At 46.8% G+C, this 23,656-nt stretch overlaps 1 protein-coding gene across 3 annotated transcripts in view; it reads left to right on the plus strand.

Moving 5' to 3' along the window:
* Window positions 1-673: 673 nt before the first annotated feature.
* The window catches only part of LRCH1 (leucine rich repeats and calponin homology domain containing 1), a 202,815-nt gene continuing 179,832 nt past the window's right edge, over window positions 674-23,656 (plus strand). The window contains exon 1 of one of the 3 annotated variants that reach the window (XM_060637179.3): window positions 674-1,442. In XM_060637179.3, the coding sequence (XP_060493162.2) occupies window positions 1,127-1,442 (316 nt within the window). In that variant the 5' untranslated portion in view covers window positions 674-1,126. The remainder of the gene's footprint in view (window positions 1,443-23,656) is intronic. The other 2 variants (XM_060637175.3, XM_060637176.3) reach the window with 2 other exon arrangements.

Here is a 23,656-nt window from a genome sequence, read left to right on the forward strand (position 1 = left end):
GGTTTCTTACTTTTCCCTGCACCATCCAACTCTGGGGCTCAGTCAGCCCTAGTCAGCCCTCCTGTGACAATGGATTCTGTCTGCCATGAAAACTGCCCTCACTTTGAAAGTCTTTCCTTCCTTTCTGTGTCTGTAGTTTTCCCCCATCGCTCAGAAAACCTACCCTACTCTTGTCTCTTCTCCAGCCTGGGAGTACATAGGAAGGAGGCCAACCCTACAGTCCAAGGGCTGCAAGTTCGTATCCAGCTCCGCCTCTGACTGCACGGGTGGCCTTAGACAAGTTTCTTAACTTCCTCTGTAGTCTGGGAAACAATTTTTCCGCTCATGGGATCCCTGGATTAACGAGATTAATTTGCAAACTACTTAGACCACCGTTGGTTCCTTGTAGGTGCTCCGATGCCAGGAGCAGGGGTAGACTGTTGGTCTGACCCCACAGTGAAAAACTGCCTGTCGGGCAACTTCGGGTCAGAGAGGCAGAGTAGTTCGCAAATTTGAGATCCTAACCTTTCACCTCCCCATGATCTCACTGTATTTCAAATCCCATTTATTGCCTCGCTGGCGTCTTCTGAGACTTCCTAAAACCTCCGGTCTCCCAAGATACCCTGGGCAGCGAAAAGAACCCCAGGGGCCTTCGGCGTCTAAACCAAGGTGACCCGCTGCAGGGGTCCGGCCCCCCTGACACACCCGCATTGCCGGGCGGAGCGCAGCGAAGCCGCGGGGGCCGGCCGGGCTCCGAGCGGAGGAAGGCTCCGGGCTGGACTGACAGCTTGGGGAAGGAGGAGGAGAGAGCGGGCGGCGCGGCGCGGCGCGGCGGAGGAGGGGAGAGCCGCGGAGAGGAGGGAGCAAGGGCGGGAGGAGACACATGCGCGCTGCCTGCCGCCGCCGCCGCCGCCGCCGCCGCAGTCCTTAGCTTCCCGGGGACAGGAAACCTTCGAGACCGAGCTGCCACTGCCGCCTCCCCGACTGCCCCCGTTCGGCGCGCCTGCCACACCCTCCTCCCCTCTTCCACGATCTTTCGGTGGGGCACTGCAGGGACTCGGCCCGCGCTGCCGTCTCCCCCTCCCGGGGGAGCGCTGTGACCCTCCCCGCAGGAGCGGCGGGGCGGGGTGGGGGGGCCCGGGAGAAGATGGCGACGCCGGGAAGCGAACCCCAACCTTTCGTCCCTGCCCTCTCGGTGGCTCCTCTGCACCCACATCATCATCCCCACCACCATCCCCACCACCATCAGCACCACGGAGGAACGGGAGCCAACAGCGGGGTCGGGGGAGGCGGCGGCGGCGGCGGCGGCAGCGGGGGCTTCAACCTGCCCTTGAACCGGGGGCTGGAGCGCGCGCTGGAGGAAGCGGCCAATTCCGGGGGGTTGAACCTCAGCGCCAGGAAATTGAAGGAATTTCCCCGGACCGCGGCCCCCGGTCACGACCTCTCGGACACGGTGCAGGCAGGTGAGAAAGGGGCGAGGGGCAGGCAGGGGGTGTGGGTGACGGGCTGTCGCGCCATCCCCCCGCGGCGGCCAGTCTGAGATGTGGGCTCGCTGGGGGTCCTCTGGCCGGTGCTCTCCCGGGTAAGGGGCACGCGTGGGCGCCGGAGAGGTGGGCCCCGCCGAGGGCACGGTGGCCACCGCCTCGCCCGGCGGCCTGCGGCGCGGCGCCGGGAGAGCCGGGGTGCGCCCGGCCGCGGCGGCGCCCGCGAGCGCGCGGGTCCCCGGCTCCGCACCCCGCGGCGGCCGCGCCGGGGCAGTGGCGGCCGGGCAGGCACTGGCGGGTGCGCCGCGAGCGCGCCGTGGAAGCGGGAGGTTTGGGGCGGCCGCGTCGGCTTCCCGGGCCCCCGCGCCGGGCCGGGGAAGCCGAGCGCCGCGTCCGCGCTTCCGACCTGGGCAAGCGCTCCTTGCGTCCCGGCGTCGCCGGTCGGACGGGAAAACCCAGACAAAGGTGGCGCTCCCGGGGCCAACCCCAGGGCAGCGGCGCGGTGCCGCTAGGCCCCCTCGCGACATCAGCGAGCGGCCCGGCGACTTGGTGCAGACTGCGAGGAGGTGCCAGGCTTCCTGTTTCTGCGCCTGTGCGAGGGAAGAGCCGCTGCCGGTTGTCGCGACTCGGAAGGGGCAGCCACTGCGCCGGCGGTCGGCTGGGCTCCCGCGTTCCTTGCCCCTAGCTAACCGCCCACACCGTTTGGTCGCCCCGCCGAGGCCCCTAGTTCCCAGTAACCCGATCTTTGCGGGGGCCCGGGACGGGACGGCAAGGCATATTAAAAGAAAAGTAATTAAAGTGAGCCGGTTTTCCTGTGTGAGCCCGACAAGTTGTAACACGCGCCAATGAGCAGCCAGCTCTTTTCAAGTTATGTCATGTATTGACATATTTCTGAGACGTCTGCTTTCTCTTTGGTAGCTGGAGTCACTGGAGCGGGATCTATAAACAGGAAGGAGGGTGGTGGAACTCGATTCGGGCCTTGGTTTCCGACCATCCGGTTCAGCTCCCCCGGGGAGGCTTTGTGTCTTGGCAAGCGCCCAACATTTCCCAGCGCAGTGGGTGCCCCATTTTGGAACCACTGCCCAGCCCTCCTGGCTGTCATCACCTCCTGGGCCGAGTGTCAGACCCTTTGGATACTGGTTGGCTCAACTCTCAGCTCCAGATCTCCCAGTTTCCTCTCGTGGGGGAAGGGGGGGCTGGGCGAGGGAGCAAGGCTTTAGGAGCTTACGTTTCCAGTGCTTGCTTTTCGTTTTCGGCTTCAATTCAGTAAACATTTATTGAGCGTCCTAATGAATATTTAGAAAGAATTCCAAGTTCGCTGGAGGCAGAAAAGGCTCTTGAGGGTCATTACGCTTTGTGATTTGGGAGGGAATTTCCAGAGTTGAGCTGTCAGCAGCTGGGGAGTCTTTTGATGGGACCTCTTGGTTACATTTTTCTCAAGTGGAAGTTATTCCAAGAATTGCCTGAATCATTAACTTAAAAAAAAATCTGTTAAGTTCTACTTCCCTTTTGCTATAGTACAGTATACCAGAGACTATAGGGAAGGACTGGATATGGAACTGGCATGACCAATAATACATGTTTGTACCTTCAGTAAGGGGGCTTGAAAGTTGCTCCCTGGCTTTGGCTTCAGTAGGGGGGCTTTAGTTATGCAGACGGTTACTCCCAAAGCTGAATGAACGTGATGTGTCTGCTGAGTTGGCATTTCTTTGAGACCCATGCTTTTAAAAGCAGGGACCATCTTGTTCAGTTAAGATCTTGCCATGTGAGGTAAATGCTCAACAGCATTCCTGTTCTCCTCTCTGTTTTTGCTTGTGGTGAACTTGGGTTGTGAGCTTTGCCAGTTTTTAATTATGACCCTCCCTTGCATGTTTAATGCTCAGAAAATTCTAGTTAAGACTCAGAGTCTTAACGTTAATTTCCCAACAGCAACAACAACAAAAAATGCAACGTTAGTTATGGGCCAGGGAATGTCACCAAAGTTTGTAGAAACTTCGGACATGCCAGAAAAGATAAAGCGTATTTAAGGTAGCCAGCCATTTCAGGTGAAATTTGAGTACCCCGGTGTATTCAGGGGTTGCTTCTGGCAAAACATCTTTGCCTCAGGTCAACAGCTGGCTGTGAACCAAATGCATTCTGCCCTTTGTTCTAAAGAAATATTTACTGGTCACTGTTCTTTATTTGGAAAAGCAAAAATCAAAATAAAGCAAGAGTTAAAGTCACCCCCGGTTTGCACGGTGTTCTAGCAGAGTGCAGAGTAAGAGGAGTAATGCGTATGATAAAGAAAGTGGTTTTTCCTGGGTTAGTATTTAGTTTTCAGAACAGCTCTTGAAATCAGAGTGGCACATGAAGATTCTTAAAGACCCAAGCTGTAAAGTGTACCTTCTCATAAGTCTTGTAAAACAGGGAGTGACACAGAAAGCCTTTTCTCACTGTTGGGTTGTATAATACAGGCCATTTGGTTTACTCCTTGTAAAAGTACCTCTTCTGGCAGCCCCGTATGCAGAACTGCACTCTGGGGCAATGTAGCCGACCTGAACGGAGTTGGAAACTGAGCTATAAGTGCAGAAACATAGAGGCCCTGGGCCACTGAGTAGATAGGTATCTAAGCTCTGTCACTAAAGTGCCTACGTATTTTTCACAGGGGAAAAAAAACTCCCAAGCCCTTACTTGGAGCCTATCGATTTACTCATATTTGAGTCAGAATAGTTTTGTTGTCAGAATTTAGTCTTTCTGCAGGTGAGAAAGAGAAAGGCCGAGCTGTGCAGGTGTGGTGGCAGAGGTGACATTGGCTGAACGGGAGAAGTGTGAACAAAAGAGCCGCGATTAGCGCTCGGCTTTGCCGTGTGCCGAGTTCTTTATCTGCACCATCCTGTTCAGTCCTCACTGGAATCCTGCTCGTATCCTCATTTCCAGCTGGGGAGATTGCGACTGAGAGATGTCAGGTACTGTGCTCAAGATCATACCCCTGGTTAGATGGTGAGCCAGTGATTAGACCCTGATGGTTTCACTTTGGCATTGATGTTCTTGACCATTTTCCTGTGAAGCAGAGAAGAGGTGGAAGGAGCAGAATCCCGGAGGCTGTTTGGGGGTTCATTCAGCCAACATTCATTCCCCAGGTACCTACCAAGCACCTCTAAGGGCCAGGCGCTGTTCTAGGCACCAGGGATACAGCCGTGACCATCAGAGAATCCACGAGTCCCTTCATAATGGAGTCCCCGTTCTATCTGGAGGGGGATCGGGAGAGAAATGAGGACATTGATTTTGCAGAATGAGTAGGAAGATTTATAGTATAAATATAGTATCCCTGTCTTAGAAATAGTCATGCTGCGATGATTTAAGGTGACTTGAGGTGGTTTGCAACAGTAAGAGCACAAAGGGTGATTGGTAATACAAACTGAAGCATAGAACTGGGACTGATAAAAAAAGGACACAGATACGTGCATCGGGAAAGTGAACTTTTTCCCCCAATGCTGATTTATTAAGTGTGTCATTTTGGGATGAGAAGTTCAAGATGGTGTGGAATATGACTGAGAAAATGCGAATTGAAAAGATTAAGAAAAGAACGTGTCTGTCTCAGATCGATTGCAGGAGGTGCTAGAAAATAAAAAGGAAGCCCTTGGACTTGATGGACAGACAGTTGGTAAAAACTGGTGTCATTAAGGAGAGGGCGGAGTATATCACGGCAGTATCTTTTCGAGGCGTTTGGAAGCAGGAAACACCGGACGGGAAATGGAGAGCCTACTCAGGCAGGAATATAGAAGTCTGGCATAAAAAAATGACTCTCTGTGTCCTGTATGTGCCCATGCGGAATGTGTAGGAGATTGCAAGGTGAAGACAAGACAGGAATGCATGAGAAGTTAGGTAATAGTTCAGCAAGTTGCAGGAGCCTCAAAGCAGATCAAAACGAGATGCTGAATAGCATAGATAGACGTTGTCTGTGAAATTCAGAAGAAAAGGTTTTTCCAGTTAGGCTGGTTTGGAAAGACTTTCAGAGCCGAGGCAGGGTTTGGGTGAGGTTTTGGAGGATGGATTGGTTTTGGATAGAAGTGCCCATGAGCTTTCTGCGGTGGAAAAGATGTTTCTGTGATGGGGAGTGAGAACCTGATGCTCTAAGATCTGTGCATAAAACAGAAGGAGAGAGCATTTAAGCCTGTGCCTCTGGTCATGTCCTCCCTCCCCACTGTCACCATGTAATGATCTAACAGAGAGCAGGGTTCTTGGGACCTTTTATTTGAGGACTCTGGAGATGGCTGAGGCCTGGGATTTGTCAGCCTGCGGGACTAACACCCTAGTCTGTGTGAGCTAGCTCTCTGAAATGTCTGTATGGACTCAGAGACTCTTCTCTGAGATCTGTGAGCAGGCTTATCTGCTGAATGCTGACACCCCCACTCCCATCCTCCAGCAACCAAATCCTTGGGATATCAGCGCTCTCTTAGTCACTGGAATTCACACGGGACTTGATAAAGCAATCTATGTATTCTCAAGAACACGCTCTGTTCCATAAATTGGGCCACAAAGACTTTTCATTACACGCGTGATGAAACTTTGGAAATCATGTGTCTTCTTAAAACGTACCTGCTTTAATAGTTACATCTGGTTTCAAATTGTTTTTCTGCTGTTGTATTGGATTTATTATTGCTGTAGCTGCCATTTGTTGTGGTAGTCGCTCTCATATAAATGTCTGTACTTATTACACGTATTCCAAATACTTCTCCATTCATAAATGATCATTCACAGCCTTTCCTTCACAGTATGTTGTCTTCTGTTGATCAGTTCCTTCCTTGTTAAGGCATAGAGGACTTCTAATGGTGAAAGCTTTTATGACATCTAGAACTCCACGTACATGGCGGCTTTGAATCCCATCCCTATGTGCTCTTACGTGTGTCTGTGTGTGGCAGAGACGGTCTCCACAAACACGTTGCTATTCTCAGTGCTTGCCTTAGAGGCTGCTCTTTATTGAAGAGACAGGAGCACACTAATCAAGTTTCTAGAAGAATAGCGTACAATTATAGGCCACACAACCTCCGGGAATTTTTGGTCTGTGCCACTTTATGAAGAAATGGCCCAGGGTTTGACCTTCATCACTGAAATGATCCCGCTGGATAGTTTGTCCGTCACGGCGACATCTTATTTGATTTTTGGTGAGTATAGGTCATTAGGCCAAAATTGGGCACCTCACCACTTAAAATTTTTTACTCAAATTATTGACTAAAAGTTTTTTTTTTTTTTTGAGTTCTATGCAAACTTCAATTTTTTCATGCTGTGGTTTACACATTCTTTTGTGGTAAGCATTTCAAGGGTAAAGGCCTTTTGAAGTCCGTGTTAGTGTTGATCAGTTCAGAGGTCAATTTCCTTTTACTCTTGTCCTTCTGGGGTGTCCAAAGACTTTTTCTGTCCTGATACTTAGCTTCATCATTCCTTGTTTTTAAACATAAGTTTTTTCCCCTCTTTGTGTGTACTTGCCTACGTTTCCCTTTATGTCTATTTTTCTGTATAAATATACAGAAATATAAAAATATGCAAAATAAATATACATAAAGGTATAGATAGGTAGTAGATGGATGATAGAAAGATAGATAGATAGATAGATAGATATTTTGTGTTTAGAGGGGCAGCATTTACTTTCTCTTACTCAGTTCTCTCCAAAAGTCACCCCCACCCCTCCAGGTGCTGCACCGATTATGTTTTTCCAGAGACTCGGTAATTTAAATAACAGAAATGCTATTAACTCAACTTATGGTACCTGGCAGTGGGTTCACCAGTCAGGCCACATAACTTGAACTCTTGTGTAAGCCTCACAAAAACCTGTTTGTGACACTCCTTTCCAGATTTGGTTTCGTGTTTTGGAAAAGGAGTCTTCTGCCTGAGAGATACATCAGGAGAAACTGCCCTGGGCTTAGATCTGGTAATGCCACTAATTTGTGAACTCTTCCAGTGACTGAGTCAGTTGTTAGGGATTAAGGCAATTTGGTGTTAATTGCAGTGATTATTTCAAGTTATAATATTATAATCTATCATAAAACATTTAAGATATAAGGCATAAAACCCAACTATATATTTACATACCTGATGCCTTTATTTATATGTAACCTGTAGGAGGAAGTCTAGAGGCTTCTGTTACAGATACTCCTGGTTTTGTTTTGTTTTTTTTCCCACCAGAATTCCAAAATTTGCAGTTGCTGTGATATTTCAGACAGGTTTTTTGTTTTTGTTTTTGTTTTTTCCTATAAGATGTGAATTGTTCAACCCAAAGAAAAAAATCAGCAAAAAACAAACAAAAAAAAAGGTCAGAATTCCACGTAAGCCTTAGTTTGGGAAAACTAGGTCTACCAATATAGACAAGCTGGAAGCATGCCTGTGTTTTCATCTTAATTTAAGAGTTCGGTAGTATTGCTTCCATATACTGTAGTAAGAAGTCATGCATTTGGAAACCATCTGTTCCCACAAAGTAATTCAGAAATAAAGTGAGATTGTTTACATGAACAGAAAGTTGACGAACTGTGAGAATTTGGTTTCTCTTGCATACTCCAGCAATGCAATAGAGGAGAAATGCTTTTATAATCAGACTGCTGTCTGTGTTCATAGTTTTTCCCAACCGTATCCTCCTTTATCGGCCACCAAGGAGGATATAGGTAAGGGGAAACAAAAACGAAGTAGAGAAGAACGATATTTGATTTACATGACAAATATAATATATTTTTCTGTGATGAGAAATTGCTGCTCTTCTGTTCATATGCTGTCCGTTTACAGTTCCCAAGACCCTTCCAGGGCATTTTGGTTACCAGGATCAGGCTCTGTGGGTTTGGAATCTTCCCTGATGCTTGCTTTTCTTCCTTGGGCTGTGTTTCCTCAATCTTTTTGCTAGAGGGGGGTCCTAAGACCTTGAGAGATGAATAGGGCCATGACCTCTCAGCTCAGTGAGTCTTGAGTTTCCTCTTCACTGTTGTCCCTGCATGGGCAGGAAACGACCCCATCTTAAGTTTTTTAATCCTCTGGTTTCTTCGGTGGCCTTGCTTTTGACAGCTGACCCCTGCAGTGCAAGACATGGTATTTTGCTACACAGCGTATTCCTCTAATATCCTTTTGTGTTTTTGATGTTCATGCCATTCAGTGTTAGGAGTGACATCAGTATGTCTGACCTGGTTCCATCAGCGTAGCTGATTTGACTCACGTTATCTCTGCAGGCAACAGTGACAAGTTAGAGAAGGGCGTCAGCTGCAGACTGTCTGACTTGACTTTCCTCTACATGGCCTTCATTTAGCTTTTCCAGGCCATTTCCCTCACTTCCCCCTCCTGCCCGCCCTGTAGGATTCTCTTCCTCCCACTCTCATTTCGGCAGGTCCCCAGGCCTTCCCCAGGCTCCACAGTCTCCCCGCCAGCCCTCCTTGCAGATCTGAGCCCTGAATCATGCATGACCCCAAGGCGCCTTTGCAGTATTTCCTTATGGCATTTTTGGCTAATTATTACCTGCTTCCTTTGGTACTTTTCCCATGTTTAAGTGGTTTCTCTGCCTTTATTGGCCTGGAAGGTCTGGCTAGGCAGGGTTTTTTTTCTTTCCTTTATTTTTATATGTGCCCTCCATGCCTATCACAGAAAGTGCTAGATCTACATCAGGGGACTGTTCTGTCTCCTCGTTCCTGCTCATGGCCCACTGTTAGTCCCTGTACTTTTAATCCATCATCTCGGATCTGACCAGATAGCTTAAACCCTGAGCATCGGTGCCCTCACCGGCAGAATGGGAATAATATGTATTTAGTAGAGCTATTGTGAGGACAATAATTATATGGATACCAGAACATTATCAAGTGCTTTCTCTGTGCCAGATGTTGATCCTAGTGCTTTATATGTAAACCTATGTATTAAATATGTGTACTCTAGGTATGGCCTCATTTAATTCTTGCTAAGTGTTCTAACTATAGTAGGAACTCCCTAACTCCTCTAGCTGTTATCTGGATTCCTCCTGACCTCCTGTGTCTGGTTCCCGTTCATCTGCTTCTGAAATGCCTTTCTTGACGACTGTGGCTTGAAGAGGGGGTTTAGATATCTGGAAAACATCCATTCACATCTCTCCCTCATTCAATGACTGAGGACACTGAGGCCCAAGGTCACACAGGAGGGCGGTGGGTAGGCTCCTGGACCAAGGCAGAGTCTCACAGCCTGACACCAAAGGGCTGTTTCTGTGGAGCCAGGAGGCCACCCCGGCATAGATGGAAGAACTCCTACCCTTCATAGAATTCTCAGGTCACACTTTTCTGGACCCGCCACATGGACGGTCGCTAAAAGACCAAAAACTACTGTGAAATCTTTAATAATGTATGGTTTAAAACCAGGGAGAATAAGATATATAACTAATAGTGGTTAAAGATGAAATATGTTAGTTCAGGATTTTACTGCATGTGGTTTGGGGGGCATGCATGGGCCCCGGGTAGATGGGATTCCAAATACTGAAAGGCGTGTTGGACAGTCCCTGGCCTACAAACTGGAGGCCCACAGCGGTCTTTCATTGCAGTGTTTTTCTTGGAATACATTTTCCTGTGGAAATAAAGCAGTTAAGTGGTGGTTTGGTTCTCCCGCCAACCGTCTATTTAACCCTGGCAGCGATGGGCCTTCGTATTAATGGTGGTTTCTCATTGTTTCTTTGGAAAAACGCGGCGTTAGTTGTGACATGAAATTCTGAATCTGTAGATCTTGGCATCAGGCTGTGAATGAAGCCCCCTCCTCATGGGGACGATTCCCTCTCCTTTTATCCTTTCCGACTGAGTGCCAGAAGGTTTCCCTCCCCTCCTCCAGGTCCCTGGGTCCGTGGGTGCTCCTTCCCACCGGTATGGGGAGCTACGGTTGGCCCAAGTCAGAGTGTCTGCTCTGGGACTCCACAAGGGAGGGGCTGGCCCGGCAGGAATTTAAACACTTCTCTCCCAGGGGTGCCTGGGTGGCTCAGTCAGTTAAGCCTCTGACTTTGGCTCAGGTCATGATCTCACGATTCGGTTCGTGAGTTTGAGCCCCGCATCGGGCTCTGTGCTGACAGCTCAGAGCCTGAAGCCTGCTTCAGGTTCTGTGTTTCCCTCTCTCTCTCTCTGCCCCTCCCTGGCTTGTACTCTGTTTCTGTCTCTCTCAAAAATAAACATTAAAAAAAAAAATTTAATACTTCTCTCCAAAATTTTTATATTTTTTATGTATTATCTTCCTAATTTATTAAGTTTAGAATTTTGAAGCAAGTTCCTGAATCTCACTGAACTTCAGGTTTGTGATTTGTTAGAAGTGAAAATGCTCTTTACCCCTCAGGGCTGTGGCAGTTCCCGAGGGAAGGTGCAGGACCGTTTTCTTCAGTAAAATAAATAGTTGGAAGTTGTTGGCATATTATTAGCATACGGGCTAAGAGCACACTGTGGCTGGGTCTTAGTCCTAGCTCCTCCAGGACGTGGTGAGTATTTAACCTGCCTTGACTCCGTTTCTTCAGCATAAAATGAGGGATAACAATCACAGAATTATCTTGAGGAGTAAGTAAACGAATATACGTGTAAAGTGCTTAGTTCAGTGCCTGGCATTGACCTTTGCCATTATTTTTATACTCTATTATCTTTAGAAAAGATATTCAGGTTTTTAAAAAAATGGTCATTTATTTACTTTTTGAGAGAGAGAGGAGCACAAAAGCAGGAGAGGGGCAGAGAGAGACGGAGACACAGAATCCGAAGCAGGCTCCAGGCTCTGAGCTGTCAGCACAGAGTTCACCATGGGGCTTCAAACCCATGGACCTCAAGGTCATGACCTGAGCCGAAGTTGGACGCTTAACCAACTGAACCACCCAAGTGTCCTGAGATTCAGTTTTTTAAAGCACAAAAAACCTAAACTCCTGGAAATTTTGTGACATTATAAAATGATTTTAATATCCAGAATGCTTGAGTATACGTGCTTTCACTGTGTTGTAAGCATTACTGATACTCTTTGGCAGTCTTTGGAAGATGGTGGAGTAGGTGGGATTTATTATTCCAGCTCTACATAGAGCCAAATTCTATGTAGTGAGGAAACCCAGGTTTGAGGGTGAAATGGTTTTCCTTGGGTTATGTTGCTATAGGACGGTTGAGCCAAGACAAGGTCTTCTGAGTTTTTATGTGATTTCTGTTCAGCTAGCAATATAACAGTGTTCTTAGGTCTGATTTGATTTTATCAGGACAGAGAAATCCTGTGGGGGACCAGGCTGATGAGAAGAATGAGTCCAGGATCCTCCCAGTAAAGGATGGGGAACTGTGTTCCAGTGCCACACTATGTATTCAGGCCAGGAGTCTGGGGACCAAGACGAGGCCAAGAGTCTGGGGACCAAGACTGGTTTTTGGCCTCAGGATTGGAGGGTGGGAAGGAGTGGGTGAGGCCTCAGAGGAGGGCTTGCCTTGCAGCTCTCTGCCCTGTGCAAGAGTCCTGACACTGATTTAAGAGTTTTCCAGATGGGGCACCTGGGTGGCTAAGTCTGTTAAGCGTCTGACTTTAGCTCCGCTCATGATGTCACGGTTCGTGGGTTCGAGCCCTGGTTGGGCTCTGTGCTGACAGCTCAGAGCCTGGAGCCTGTTTAGGATTCTGTCTCCCTCGCTCTCTGCCCTTCCCCCACTTGCAGTCTGTCTGTCTCTTGCTCTCAAAAATAGACATTAAAAAAAGCTAAAAAAAGTAAAAGCTCTCTAGAAAATATTTAAAAGCCTTCTAGAAAAATAAGTAAATGAATAAATAAATAAAAGCTTTCTAGATTAAAATAGATAACCTTTTTATGCTCTTGGCAAAAACAATTTGTGAATCTTTTTACATTTTGGCAACTGCTCTGAGGATGTTTAGCAATTAATTCTTCTATAAAATGTGAGAGATGTCTATGAGGAGGCAAAGCTTTAAGAATGAATATATAGACTTCAATGCTTAAATGTATCTGTTCTTTTCTCACTGTTTTCCTGGTATCCGGCATTTATTTTGAACTTTATTCAGGTATTAATTCTTTAAAAGGCTTGTGATAGGTTCAGTATCATCCTGAAGTTACTGGTAATGGAAGTGAAAGGGGGATGTCCTCTGGATCCAGGTCCCTTAGGAATATTTCTTCAGTCTTCACGACCGGCTTGCAAGGTAGGTACTGTCCTTGTTGCCGAGAAGGAAATGTGTCAGTTAGGCAAGCTTATAGTAGGTTTGTAGATCCAGTAAAGACAGAGCAGAACCAGAGTCTGAACTCTTGTGGAAAGTTCTGGAGTCTCTTGCCAGGCTCTGTTACGGTGTCACTGAATATGTACAACTGGAGGAACAGACTACAGGAGGGGATTTTGTCATGAGAATCAAGGCCATAGCATTTTGACAGGCAGTCCCTGGGGTGACTCAGATAACGGAGCTTGAGCTGGACTCAGATTCTGGACTACTTTCTTTCTCCCACTAGTCTGAAAGCAGGTGTGGGGGACACAGGTACAGGTGCAGTGAGTTCTAATCCTCACCTCTAAGCCAGTTATCAGCTCCATTCTGAGAACTGCATTTTAAAGAAGCAACAATTACTAGTTTTAAAAATTCTCCAAGGTTTCTGTTGTTTAGAAATGTAAATACACATTAGGGTTTTTAGTTTTGGTGTAAAATTTTGTTAGGCTGTATATAACATGTGACCTAATTGAACAACCCATTTAAACATTACTAGATTTTTTTCCCTACTATGAGAAATGAATGAAGGGCCACTGGGTGAGTGAGCAAGTAGTTTACTTTCTAGAACATTCCCTGTGTAACACAAGTGTTTATATTCTAAAAGTTTTATTAGGTAGTAATCATTGATTCGGTTTCTAAAAATGCATATTACTTTGTCCTACAGATCCTTCAGTACACTAATTAATTGCTTTTGCAATCTTATAAACGGGATTGAACAGCAGCCCATTTTGGCTAAAATGGCAGCATGGTTTATGGCTAAATAACCAAAACTTTTTGTGTTGATGCAAATTGATCTAAGTCAAAGGAATCTGATTGTTCAGTTGAAGGCAGATAGACCTCTCTTTGTACAGCTCCCTCGGAGGTGTGGGTGATAATCTCTGCATGCAATTTTAGGCAATTACATGTGTTTTTCTGGCCTTTAGAAAGCCTGGATAAATGAAAGTTAGTTTTAGTTGTGCTATTCATTCCTGTGGCTGTAGTCTTGCAATAAACGCTGGCTGTGGTTTATTCAGATATTTACAATTAATGCTTTCCTGTATCTATGCAGTACTTTAAAGGAAGCTATAACTTTGTGCTTGCTAAGGTGCCTAAGTCTGATCTGGTTTATGAAATTCAGTTGGTGGCTGTACAGGCTTGCTTCTGCACCCCTCCTACCCCCAGAGTCCTGATATCTTAATGAGGACTTGGTATGTCAATATGAAATTTGCACAGTGGGAGTTCTGAGGTAATATGCCCTGATAGAGCCTCCAATGTCTGCCTCTTAGAGAGGGGATGACAAAGAGGGGGTACCCCAGCTAAGTGCTTGCATAATTAGGCAGCCTGCGTCTTTCTAAAGTGGTTGTTTCGTTTCATTGTGTGGGGTGCGTCGTGCTCTCTAGTGTGTCAGTGTCTCAGGCCCCTTCTCTCCTCTGGCAGCCTTGGTTGTAACCTCTCAATTCCGCAAGGTAGATTGCTTGATGAGCCTCATGAGTTTTGGATGAGAGACGTCAGCTTTCAAACATACCACTTTGTGATCTGCAACACTTTCAGTTTGGAAGAGAACATTTGGTCACTGTACACATCATAAGACGTGCTCTTACAGGGTGCACATAAGTAGCCTCATGCTAAGTCCAGCTTGGTTTATACCGCTTGCGCTGGCTTAATGGATGATAGCAGCTCCTGATTTGGACGCTAAGTCCTATGATCACTCCACTCATACGGGACCATAGACACCATCTCTCTCTCTCTCTTAAAGTTTATTTATTATTTTTTGAGTGGGAGGGAGAGAGAGAGAGAGCGTGCAGAGGCAGGGCAGAAAGAGAGGGAGAGAGAGGATCCCAAGCAGGCACTGCTCAGTCAGCACAGAACCCAATTTGAGGCTCCAACTCACAAACTGTGAGATCATGACCTGAGCCGAAATCAAGAGTCGGATGCTTAATCGACTGAACCACTCAGGTGCCCCACCATCTCTTAAGGATAAACTGAAAAGGAGACCAATGAAGTGACTTGCACATCCCCCCGCCCCTCCCCCGCACCCCTCCCCAGTTACCGTCAGATCAGGTCTAGAATCAGAAGAGTTTATCCTGGCCATCTCTGTCAACTGCCCGTACTGCTATCCTTTGGCTGTATGTCCTTTGGCTGGTTTCTCTTTTTAACTTTCACACCAAGAAACCCTCACAGTAAGGTGTTTGGCATTCATTGTTAATTTTAGTGGGCAAAACGCAGTACTCATTTAAAATGTTTGAAATATAGTGTGTGTAAAAGGAGTCTACACAAAATGTGGGCATGATTTAAATGATGATAGTGAAATAGACACAGGACAGAGAGCCGGCAGGACGCTGGGACTGGGGGTGGGGATGTGATCACCTGGGAAGGTACAAGGTGTGGTGCAAACAGTCCGTGTCTTGATTGTAATGGGGAGTACCCAGGTGTGTGCATTTGGCGGCACTCAGGGAACTCTACCCTTGCAGATGGAGGCATTTTTTGTTTATAAATTGTAACTTAGTAAAGTAGACCCATTATTCAACTTACAAAGTAGACCGTTTGCAATGTGTATGTTAGCTCTTTGCGTGCTGTGTATTCCCGTTGACGGGCTATTTTAAAACACAGAATAATTGGGTCTTTATGGCCGAATCAGTGCCTCACTGTTAGAAGACTGATATTTCTATTGTAGTGGACAGATTCTTTGATCTTCATTTTCTTTATTTTGGAACAGCTTGTTAACAGTCTGCATAGACATACTATAAAATATTCTATTTATGAGTGGCATTTTATTTTATTGATGGACAAAACTGATACTGAGCTGTTTTCTACGACCACTGGGCTGCTGATGTTGGCTAACGAAGTCCATGGCCCAAGAGCATTGGTTGTACGTCTCTTGGGTTCCAGACACTGTGCAGACAGGATCCCATTCTTCTCCCCAGCCTATATGATAGGTGTCATCTACCTTATTTAAAAAAAATTTTTTTGAACATTTATTTATTTTGGAGAGAGAGAGAGAGAGAGAGAGTGCTCGTGCATAAGCGGGGGAGGGGCAGGGAAAGAGGGAGACACAGAATCTGAAGCAGGCTCCAGGCTTGGAGCTGTCAGCACAGAGCCTGACGCGGGGTTCACACCCACGAATCCTGAGATCATGACCTGAGCCAAAGTTGGACGCTTAACTGACTGAGCCACCCAGGCGCCTCTGGTGTCATGTACCTTAAATGTCATCAAGTACAGAAACTGAGGCTTGTGGGTATTAAGCAGCTTGCCCAAGATCCCCACATGGGACATGGGGGAGCCGGGGTTTGAATCTCATTTGTCTGACTGTAAAGCATCCCCCTTTCCCACCATGCACACTGTCATTTAGAAAGGACTGCCCTTTCCTGGAGAAAGGGGAGCACTTTGTCTACTCCCTGGCTGTAGCTGTAGCACGAAGACCATGTGGCATATCACTTCCAGACTTCCTACATCACACCTGTGACTGGCACACCCCTTGCCCAGCCTCCTTCTGTGGCTCTCTCCTGCCTGCCCAGCCAGGGTCAGCCGCCTGCTGGCAGATCTGATGGGTCCTGGACTCTGGCGCCACCCTTCTTATCCCACTGGGTTTTCCTCACACCCTCCTCAAGGACCCCTGGGGCTCCAGCTGCCTTTTCCTGTCGTGTCCCCATATGTTCTGGGTTAAGTGGCCCTACTTTGCCTTTGATCATACCTTTGCTTTCCTCTCTGCATTTGCCAAGTAAAATAAAACAGAAAACAAAACAATAAAAAATAAAACTCCAGTACTCCAGTGCCTGTCAGTCATCCCCAAATCTCAGCTCCTGCCTCTTCCGTGATGTCCCTGATCCCAGCCTCCTACGCTCCCCATTCACCTCCATCTTCTCTGAGCTTCAGGCTTTGGGTCTGAACCAGGTGGTTTAAGTGATCAGGTCCCTCACTTATTCTTTAATTTCATGTCTGTTCTTCCCAATTCAGAACAATAAGAATGATAATCGCTTTATTTATTGGGTCCGGTGTTGTGCTGTGCACGTTAGGTGGCTTTTCTCCAGCAGTCCCCAAGGAGGTAAGTATATGTTTTCTCCCTATCTGACAGATTAGGAAATTGAGGCTCAGAGAGGAATGTCCAGGTACTAAGTGGAGAAATTGAGATTCAAATCCACCTTGACTTGAGGGGTCACATCCTACTCTTGACTCCTGGCAAACTCCTTGAAGGTAATGGAAAGACAAGAACGTGACATTTATTGTTTCTTTGCCAGGGACTGGCATAAAAGGAAGTCAGCTCGTGTGATTTTTACACTAAGGCTAAAAATTAGGTATCACAGCCTCCAAAATCCAAGCCTCAATTTTTTTTTAAATTTTTCTTTTCTTTTTACATTTATTTACTTTTGAGAGAGAGAGAGACAGAGCACAAGCAGGGGAGGGGTAGAGAGAGAAGGAGACACAGAATCCGAAGCAGGCTCCAGGCTCCCAGCCATCAGCACAGTGCTGACACGGGACTCGAACCCGCAAACTGTGAGATCATGACCTGAGCCGAAGCCGATCACTTAACCAAGTGAGCCACCCAGGCGCCCCCCAAGGTTCAATTTAAATGATTTACTCCAGGTCACAGAGCTGATAAGTGGAGACATCAAAATCAAACCAGGTCTTTCTGCCCCTAGACATGCTTTGCTCTGTGCATGAGAAACTCCATCTATATTTCTTTCTCTTAATTCTCTCCAGGGCCTTTTATTTCCTTTTTTGTTCTCTCCAGGGCCCAGGTGGATATTAGTGAAACTTTTCAATTAGTGTTAGGTTGATTGAAAAAAAAAAAAAAAAGGTTCCCTTTATTCTGTTAGAAAAGCCTGAGTATGTAAGACATCTTCTAGTAGGGAAGAGTGGAACCCGTAGAGAAGTTAGATTTTTTTTTTTTTTTAACGTTTATTTATTTTTGAGACAGAGAGAGACAGAGCATGAATGGGGGAGGGGCAGAGAGAGAGGGAGACACAGAATTGGAAGCAGGCTCCAGGCTCTGAGCCATCAGCCCAGAGCCCGACGCGGGGCTCAAACTCACGGACTGCGAGATCGTGACCTGAGCTGAAGTCGGACGCTTAACCGACTGAGCCACCCAGGCACCCCAGAAGTTAGATTTTTAAAAGAGACGATACACAGCAAAGGTGAGGTGGAATCGATTCTCGAATGGCATGGCCACCACAGAATTTTTCGTTTATCTTAGGAGATGTACTTCATACTTTCCTGACTTTTACTGTGGTAGAGCAGGAATGTCTAAAATTAAAAGACAGGAGAGGATGACTTAGGATTTCTGTTCACATTTTTTTAAGTTGCTGTGTTTTTAGCCTGCTCCAATCAGCCGTTTCCCCACTTCACCTGCCCTTCTCAGGTACAGAATTAAAAGCTAATGGTGCTTACCCTGGGCCCTGTCCTTGATGGATTTGTAGACCACTGAAATTCACCCAGGGCTCACCCTTAAGAGTAATTAACTATTATTGGGGCGCCTGGGTGGTTCAGTCGGTTGAGCCTCTGACTTTGGCTCAGGTCATGATCTCACGGTTCGTGGGTTCAAGCCCTGCGTCGGGCTCTGTGCTGACAGCTCGGAGCCTGGAGCCTGCTTCAGATTCTGCGTCTCCCTCTCTCTCTGCTCGTCCCCTGCTCACACGCTGTTTCTCTCTCAAAGATAAATAAAGATTAAAAAAAAAAAAAAAGAGTAGTTAACTATTATTAAAAACAAAACAAAACAAAACAAAACAACAAGCCCAAACAACAAGAAAGGGACTCCTTTAAGTGTTAAATATGTAGTAGAGTTTTGTTGATCAAAGCACAGTCTCTGACTGCCCAGCGCACCTTGTGTGTCTGGGCTGTTAGCACAAGTGACCCAGCGCGATGAGACGACAGGTCTGCATCGGGTCAGGTTTCTGGATCTTGGAATATGTCCCCCACTTTGATTCTTGCCTGTCGCGTGATTTTGTGGAGTATGCTGCATGCCGAGAGAACAGTTGCCAGTGGTCTTACAGCGATGTGTTAGCCTGAGTGCCAGAAGAGACTCAAGTGTAGATCCTTGAGTGGTGGGCACCAACTCTCTTCCACACTTGGCCTTTTGTGCCACGTAACTGAGCGGTGCTGGCTGTGTGCACTGGGTTTTCTTGAAGTGGGCCAGGCAGGTCATCTTCCAGGGCTGTGGGGGCTCCTTAGAATGTACATGATGTGAGAGCTTTACCAGATGAAATAGCAAAGCGCTCAAATCACCACGTCTCTGTCACTGGCTTCCGTCTTTTTTTTTGCTGTGACCATCCAAAGGGTTGGAAACCGCAGTAGTTGTTTAGGTCGTGGGCTTGGAGACCAGGTATTCAAGTCGGCAACGGATCACGCAGCAGTGTGCCTAGTGGCTTGGAACCACATTCAAGGCAGTTAAGGTTAGGGTTCTTGCGTTTCTGCCTATTGGCCTGGTGACCTTGGGCAAGTCACTGGGAAAGCCCCGCCCAGTACCTATTTCAGAGGGCTTTGGGAAATTGAGTATGTAAGGGATGTAAAGCAGTGCCTGGCATATGAGAAACACTTCGTAACTGTCAGCTATTATTACTTGTTCCTTTTGTTTGCTTCTTTGTTGTCCTTCTCCCCTGCCACCATCAAATGCTGGCAGAGACCTTGTTTATCTTTTTCTCTTGTAACAAGTACCACTAGTTCCCAGGACAGTGTCTAGCCCATGGTAGGAGGTTTGTAAATATTTGAGCTCAATAAATGAATAAAGTGGACACGTGAATGAATGCCAGGCTCCATGCTGGATGATTCGTATACAGTGCATAGAGTGAACACGGTGCCTGACTTCGTGGAGCTGCCACTTTGTCTAGTGGAGAGGAGCCTGGACATATATCGTGACCAATGGTGACAAGTGACACACAGGGAAAGAGACCATTTTCGATGGCACGATCAGGGAAGAAGTGGCATTTGCAGACCACGTTGTATGGTTGGCTGATAAACGGCATACCTTTTTCTCTTCATCTGTTTGGAGACTTAAAATAATTATTTGTGGGTCCCCCTCTCTGCTTTTTAAAGCAGTTCCATCTCAAATATTTGCTCTCTTCAAACATATAAACCCTTATGTGCATGTTCTAAGGTTTTTAAAAGGAAGGCAAACAAACCTCAGCGTTGTAAAAGATTTTAAAAAGTCAACCAAGTAACTTAAAACTGTTTATGATAAATACATGTTTACTTTTGGTTGCTTGGTATTAATTTTTTTTTTCCATTTTGGTGTGTGGGATATTTATTGGTTTTTCTTCATCTTCTCCTGGTTCGTTTGGATAAATTCAGCTAGCAAAATTCTTTTGGGCAGCAGTAATGTTAAAGATTCTGCTTAGTCTTAGGATGAAATTTACATTAAATATTTACATTCTTTTTTTTTTAATGTTTATTTATTTTGAGAGAGAGAGAGAGAGAGAGAATCCCAAGCAGGCTTTGCACTGTTAGCACAGAGCCCAACGTGGGGCTCGATCTCACAAATACCATGAGATCATGACCTGAGCTGAAACCAAGAGTTGGACGCTGAACTCGCTGAGCCACCCAGGCGCCCCTACAAGTACATTCTTGAATGTTACAATAACAAATTCTTTTGGCTAGTGGGCGATGAGATAACTTGAAAAGATCGAGTCAAAGTATGCCTGACGGATAAGAGCCATTCTTTAATTAGGGTCCTGACTCTGGCTGACCATAGGAAGCAGAGAACCGTTAGAAGGCTCTGTGCGGCTTTCCTCCATTATCACCAGCATGGCAAAGTGTGTTCTCCACTGCAGGTTAATTAATGATCTTATAGGTGTGGGTTTGAGCTCAGCTCCACATCCCAAACTTCGGTGAAGTTGCCTGCTGTGTGACTTAGTTGCACACAGCCGTGGGGTATGCGTGCACCGCCATCTATCTACACAAAGCCCTGTTACTCGGCCTTGTGGTTAGGGCACTGGAGCTGTGCTTGGAGGGGCTTTTCATCCCTATGCTCTGCACTCAGATGGTTCTCTCTCTAAGCTGAAGGAGACGTGGCTCTGTCACGTAGATCTACTAAACTAAAAGTGTGTTTGGGAGATAGGTACACAGTGCTCTCTTTTCAAAGCCTTGGACAGGGCTTGTGGTTTTCAGCTTCTGGAGTTGACTGAATGTTAGCAAAGCTTCTTGAGCCCTGTCCAGCGCCTTGAAGACAGTGGGAAATCAATGTGTGCTCACAGGAGCCATTTATCTATCTATCTGTCTGTCTGTCTCTCTCTCTCTGTCTCTCTCTCTCTTAAAGTAGGCCTCATGCCCAGTGTGGAGCCCAATGCAGGGCTTGAACTCATGACCCTGAGACCAAGACCTGAGCTGAAATAAAGAGCCAGAGTCAGATGCCACCCAGGTGCCCCAAACACGGAGACATTTAATTTGGATTAATGATAAGATCCATTTGAGTTGAATGATACAGCAACTTGCTCAGTTTATGTTAAGTACATCATCTTTTCTTTCTCTCTATTTAGATTTTTCTTGAAATGCTTGTAGGAAGCTCTTTTTGGCTGGGATGCAAGAGTGAGGCTGGCTCCTAAGCCCTTGAGCTCATGCCTCTGGTAAAGTAGTAAGGAAGCTCTTTTGGGAAATTCAGAGGGAGTGAACATGATGAACAGGAGCGAGGGCCAAAGCCCTGGCAGGGACGATACAAAACAGTACATCGTCCGCAAGTAACTAATGTTTGACTTTGGAATGCATCTTTATTTTTGGCAGTGGGTTTGCCTCCTGTGTTCTGCCTGGACAAACGTTGGGCTTAGTCGGCATTCCTTAAGCACGTGCTGATTATGGCCAAAGAAAGTGGCAGCCTTGAGGTATGCTGGTGACCATCTGGATTAGACATTTGCTACGGACCTTGTGTTCATATAACACCTCCCTAAGCTAGAGAAGCAAGAAACCGAAAGGCGCTTTTAGTGAGGTTCTCATGAGTGGTAGCATGTTTTAACCATAGTGCTCCCTTTATGCAGGCCCCAAATGAGAATGTTCTCTCCTCTCCTCTCCTCTCCTCTCCTCTCCTCTCCTCTCCTCTCCTCTCCTCTCCTCTTCTCTTCTCTTCTCCTCTCTTCGCTTCTCTCCTCTCCTCTCCTCTCCTCTCCTCTCCTCTCTCCTCTCTCCTCTCCTCTCTCCTCTCCTCTCTCCTCTCTCTTCTCTCTCTTTTCTCTTTTTCCTTTCCTATCCTATCCTATTCCCCCGCCCCCCCCCCCACTTTTTTTTTCTGTAGGATTCAGGTTCTCTCCGTGTAAAAATTCCCAAGTGACACAATTTAAGTTCCTTTCCTTCTGATAACATGGAGTCCTGACCAAAGTTGTCACTTGCTGCTGGACTCTACAGAAATTGTGTTCTTTAAGGCGATGATCAGTGTATATTCTGAGACCCAGGAGGGGCTATCACGACGTGTTCACAATGCTGTTGTTGACTAGAGCTCTGAGTTTTAAATGTGGTCAACTTTGGTGCCCTTTGAAAGATTGGGGAGCATGCTGCTTCTCTTTGGATGTCCTCAACCACTCTGCCCCAGCCAGAGTTAGAGGCTCCCTCATGTTCCCATGCAATTTTGTACTTAGCCTTTATCATATGTCCCTCATTGTGTTATATTCTCTATTTCTCTGTCCTCAGCATCCGACCACAGTGCTAGGCCCACATGGGGATTTGTGGTAGTTTTCCATTACGTCATAAGAAATTGCCACAAAAAACGTAGTCACTTAAAACAACACAGCGTTTGTTATGTCACAGTTTCCCCGGGCCAGGAGGAGAAGGGCATGGTTTTATGAGGTCCTCTGATTTGGGTCTCACAAGACTGTCATCAAGGTGATGGCCAGGGCTTCCCCCCTCTGCTGAGGCTCAGTCTTCTTCCAAGTTCATGAGATTATTGGCAAAATTCGCTTCCTTGTGGTTATAGAACTCATGGTGGCTTTTTTTTTTTTTTTCTTTAAAAGAGGGTCCCAGTTCCAGGCCCTCTTTAAAAAGCGTTGCCTTGGGGTGCCTGGGTGGCTCAGTCGGTTAAGTGTCCGACTCTTGATTTCAGCTCGGGTCATGATCTTGCGGTTCCTGAGTTCAAGCCCTGCAACAGGCTTCCAGCTAACAGTGTCAAGCCTGCTTGGGATTCTCTCTGTCTCCCTGTCTCTTTCCTCCCCTCCCCTGCATGCTGTTTTTCTCTCTCTTTCAAAATAAATAAACAAACTTCAAAAACATGTTTAAAAAAAAAAAAAAGCATTGCCTTAGGGCTCAGTCGGTTTAGTGTCTGACTCCTGATTTCCGCTCAGGTCATGTTCTCACGGTTCATGAGATCCAGCCGTGCGTCAGGCTCTGTACTGACAGCAGAGAGCCTGCTTGGGATTCTCTCCCCTCCCCCCCCCCCCCCCCCCCGCCCCTCTGTGCCTCCCTCCCTCAAAATAAATAAACGAACATTAGAAAAAAGCACATTGCTTGATTAGGTCAGGCCCACTCAGGAGCCTCTCTCTGTTTATGAATTCAAAGTCAACCAGTTGGGGAACGTAATTACTTTTGCCAGATCCTTTTGCCGTGTAACATAATCATGGGAGTAATATCCCGTCAGATTCACAGGTCCCACTCATATTCAAGGGGAGAGGCTTATACAGGATATACATAACAGGGGGACAGAGATCTTGGGGACCATCTTAAAATTCTGCCTACCAGAATGCATGCTCAATAGTGTTGAAAGAAAGAATGAATGAAATGAATTAATTCTGACAGATGGCAGCATAGCAACCGGCTTTATTGTAAAATGAGTGAGAGAAGGTATTGAGGTCCTTACTGCAAAATGCAGTTGCGTTTTATCCCAAGTGAGCTGTTTCCTGGCAGCTATAAAGGCATAAACAGAAGAGAAGAAATAGCAAGAAAGCAAGGAAGGAAAAAGAAAAGAAGGAAATTGCGTCTCGGGCTGATTTCAGGCGGCAGCTCCAAGGAACTCTACCCACCCTCCGGTCTGCTGATGTTTAAAGTTGGTCAGAGACCAAGAGCTAGGGGTATCTTCTCAGTTCTGCCCCTGGGCTTAGCCACTCTGGAAGCAGAAAGGTGGAGGCAGTCAAGGGAACCACCCCCTCCCCCCCCCC

Source organism: Panthera onca, chromosome A1 (genome assembly GCF_046562875.1).
Source record: "Panthera onca isolate mPanOnc1 chromosome A1, mPanOnc1 haplotype 2, whole genome shotgun sequence".
Lineage (NCBI taxonomy): Eukaryota > Metazoa > Chordata > Mammalia > Carnivora > Felidae > Panthera > Panthera onca.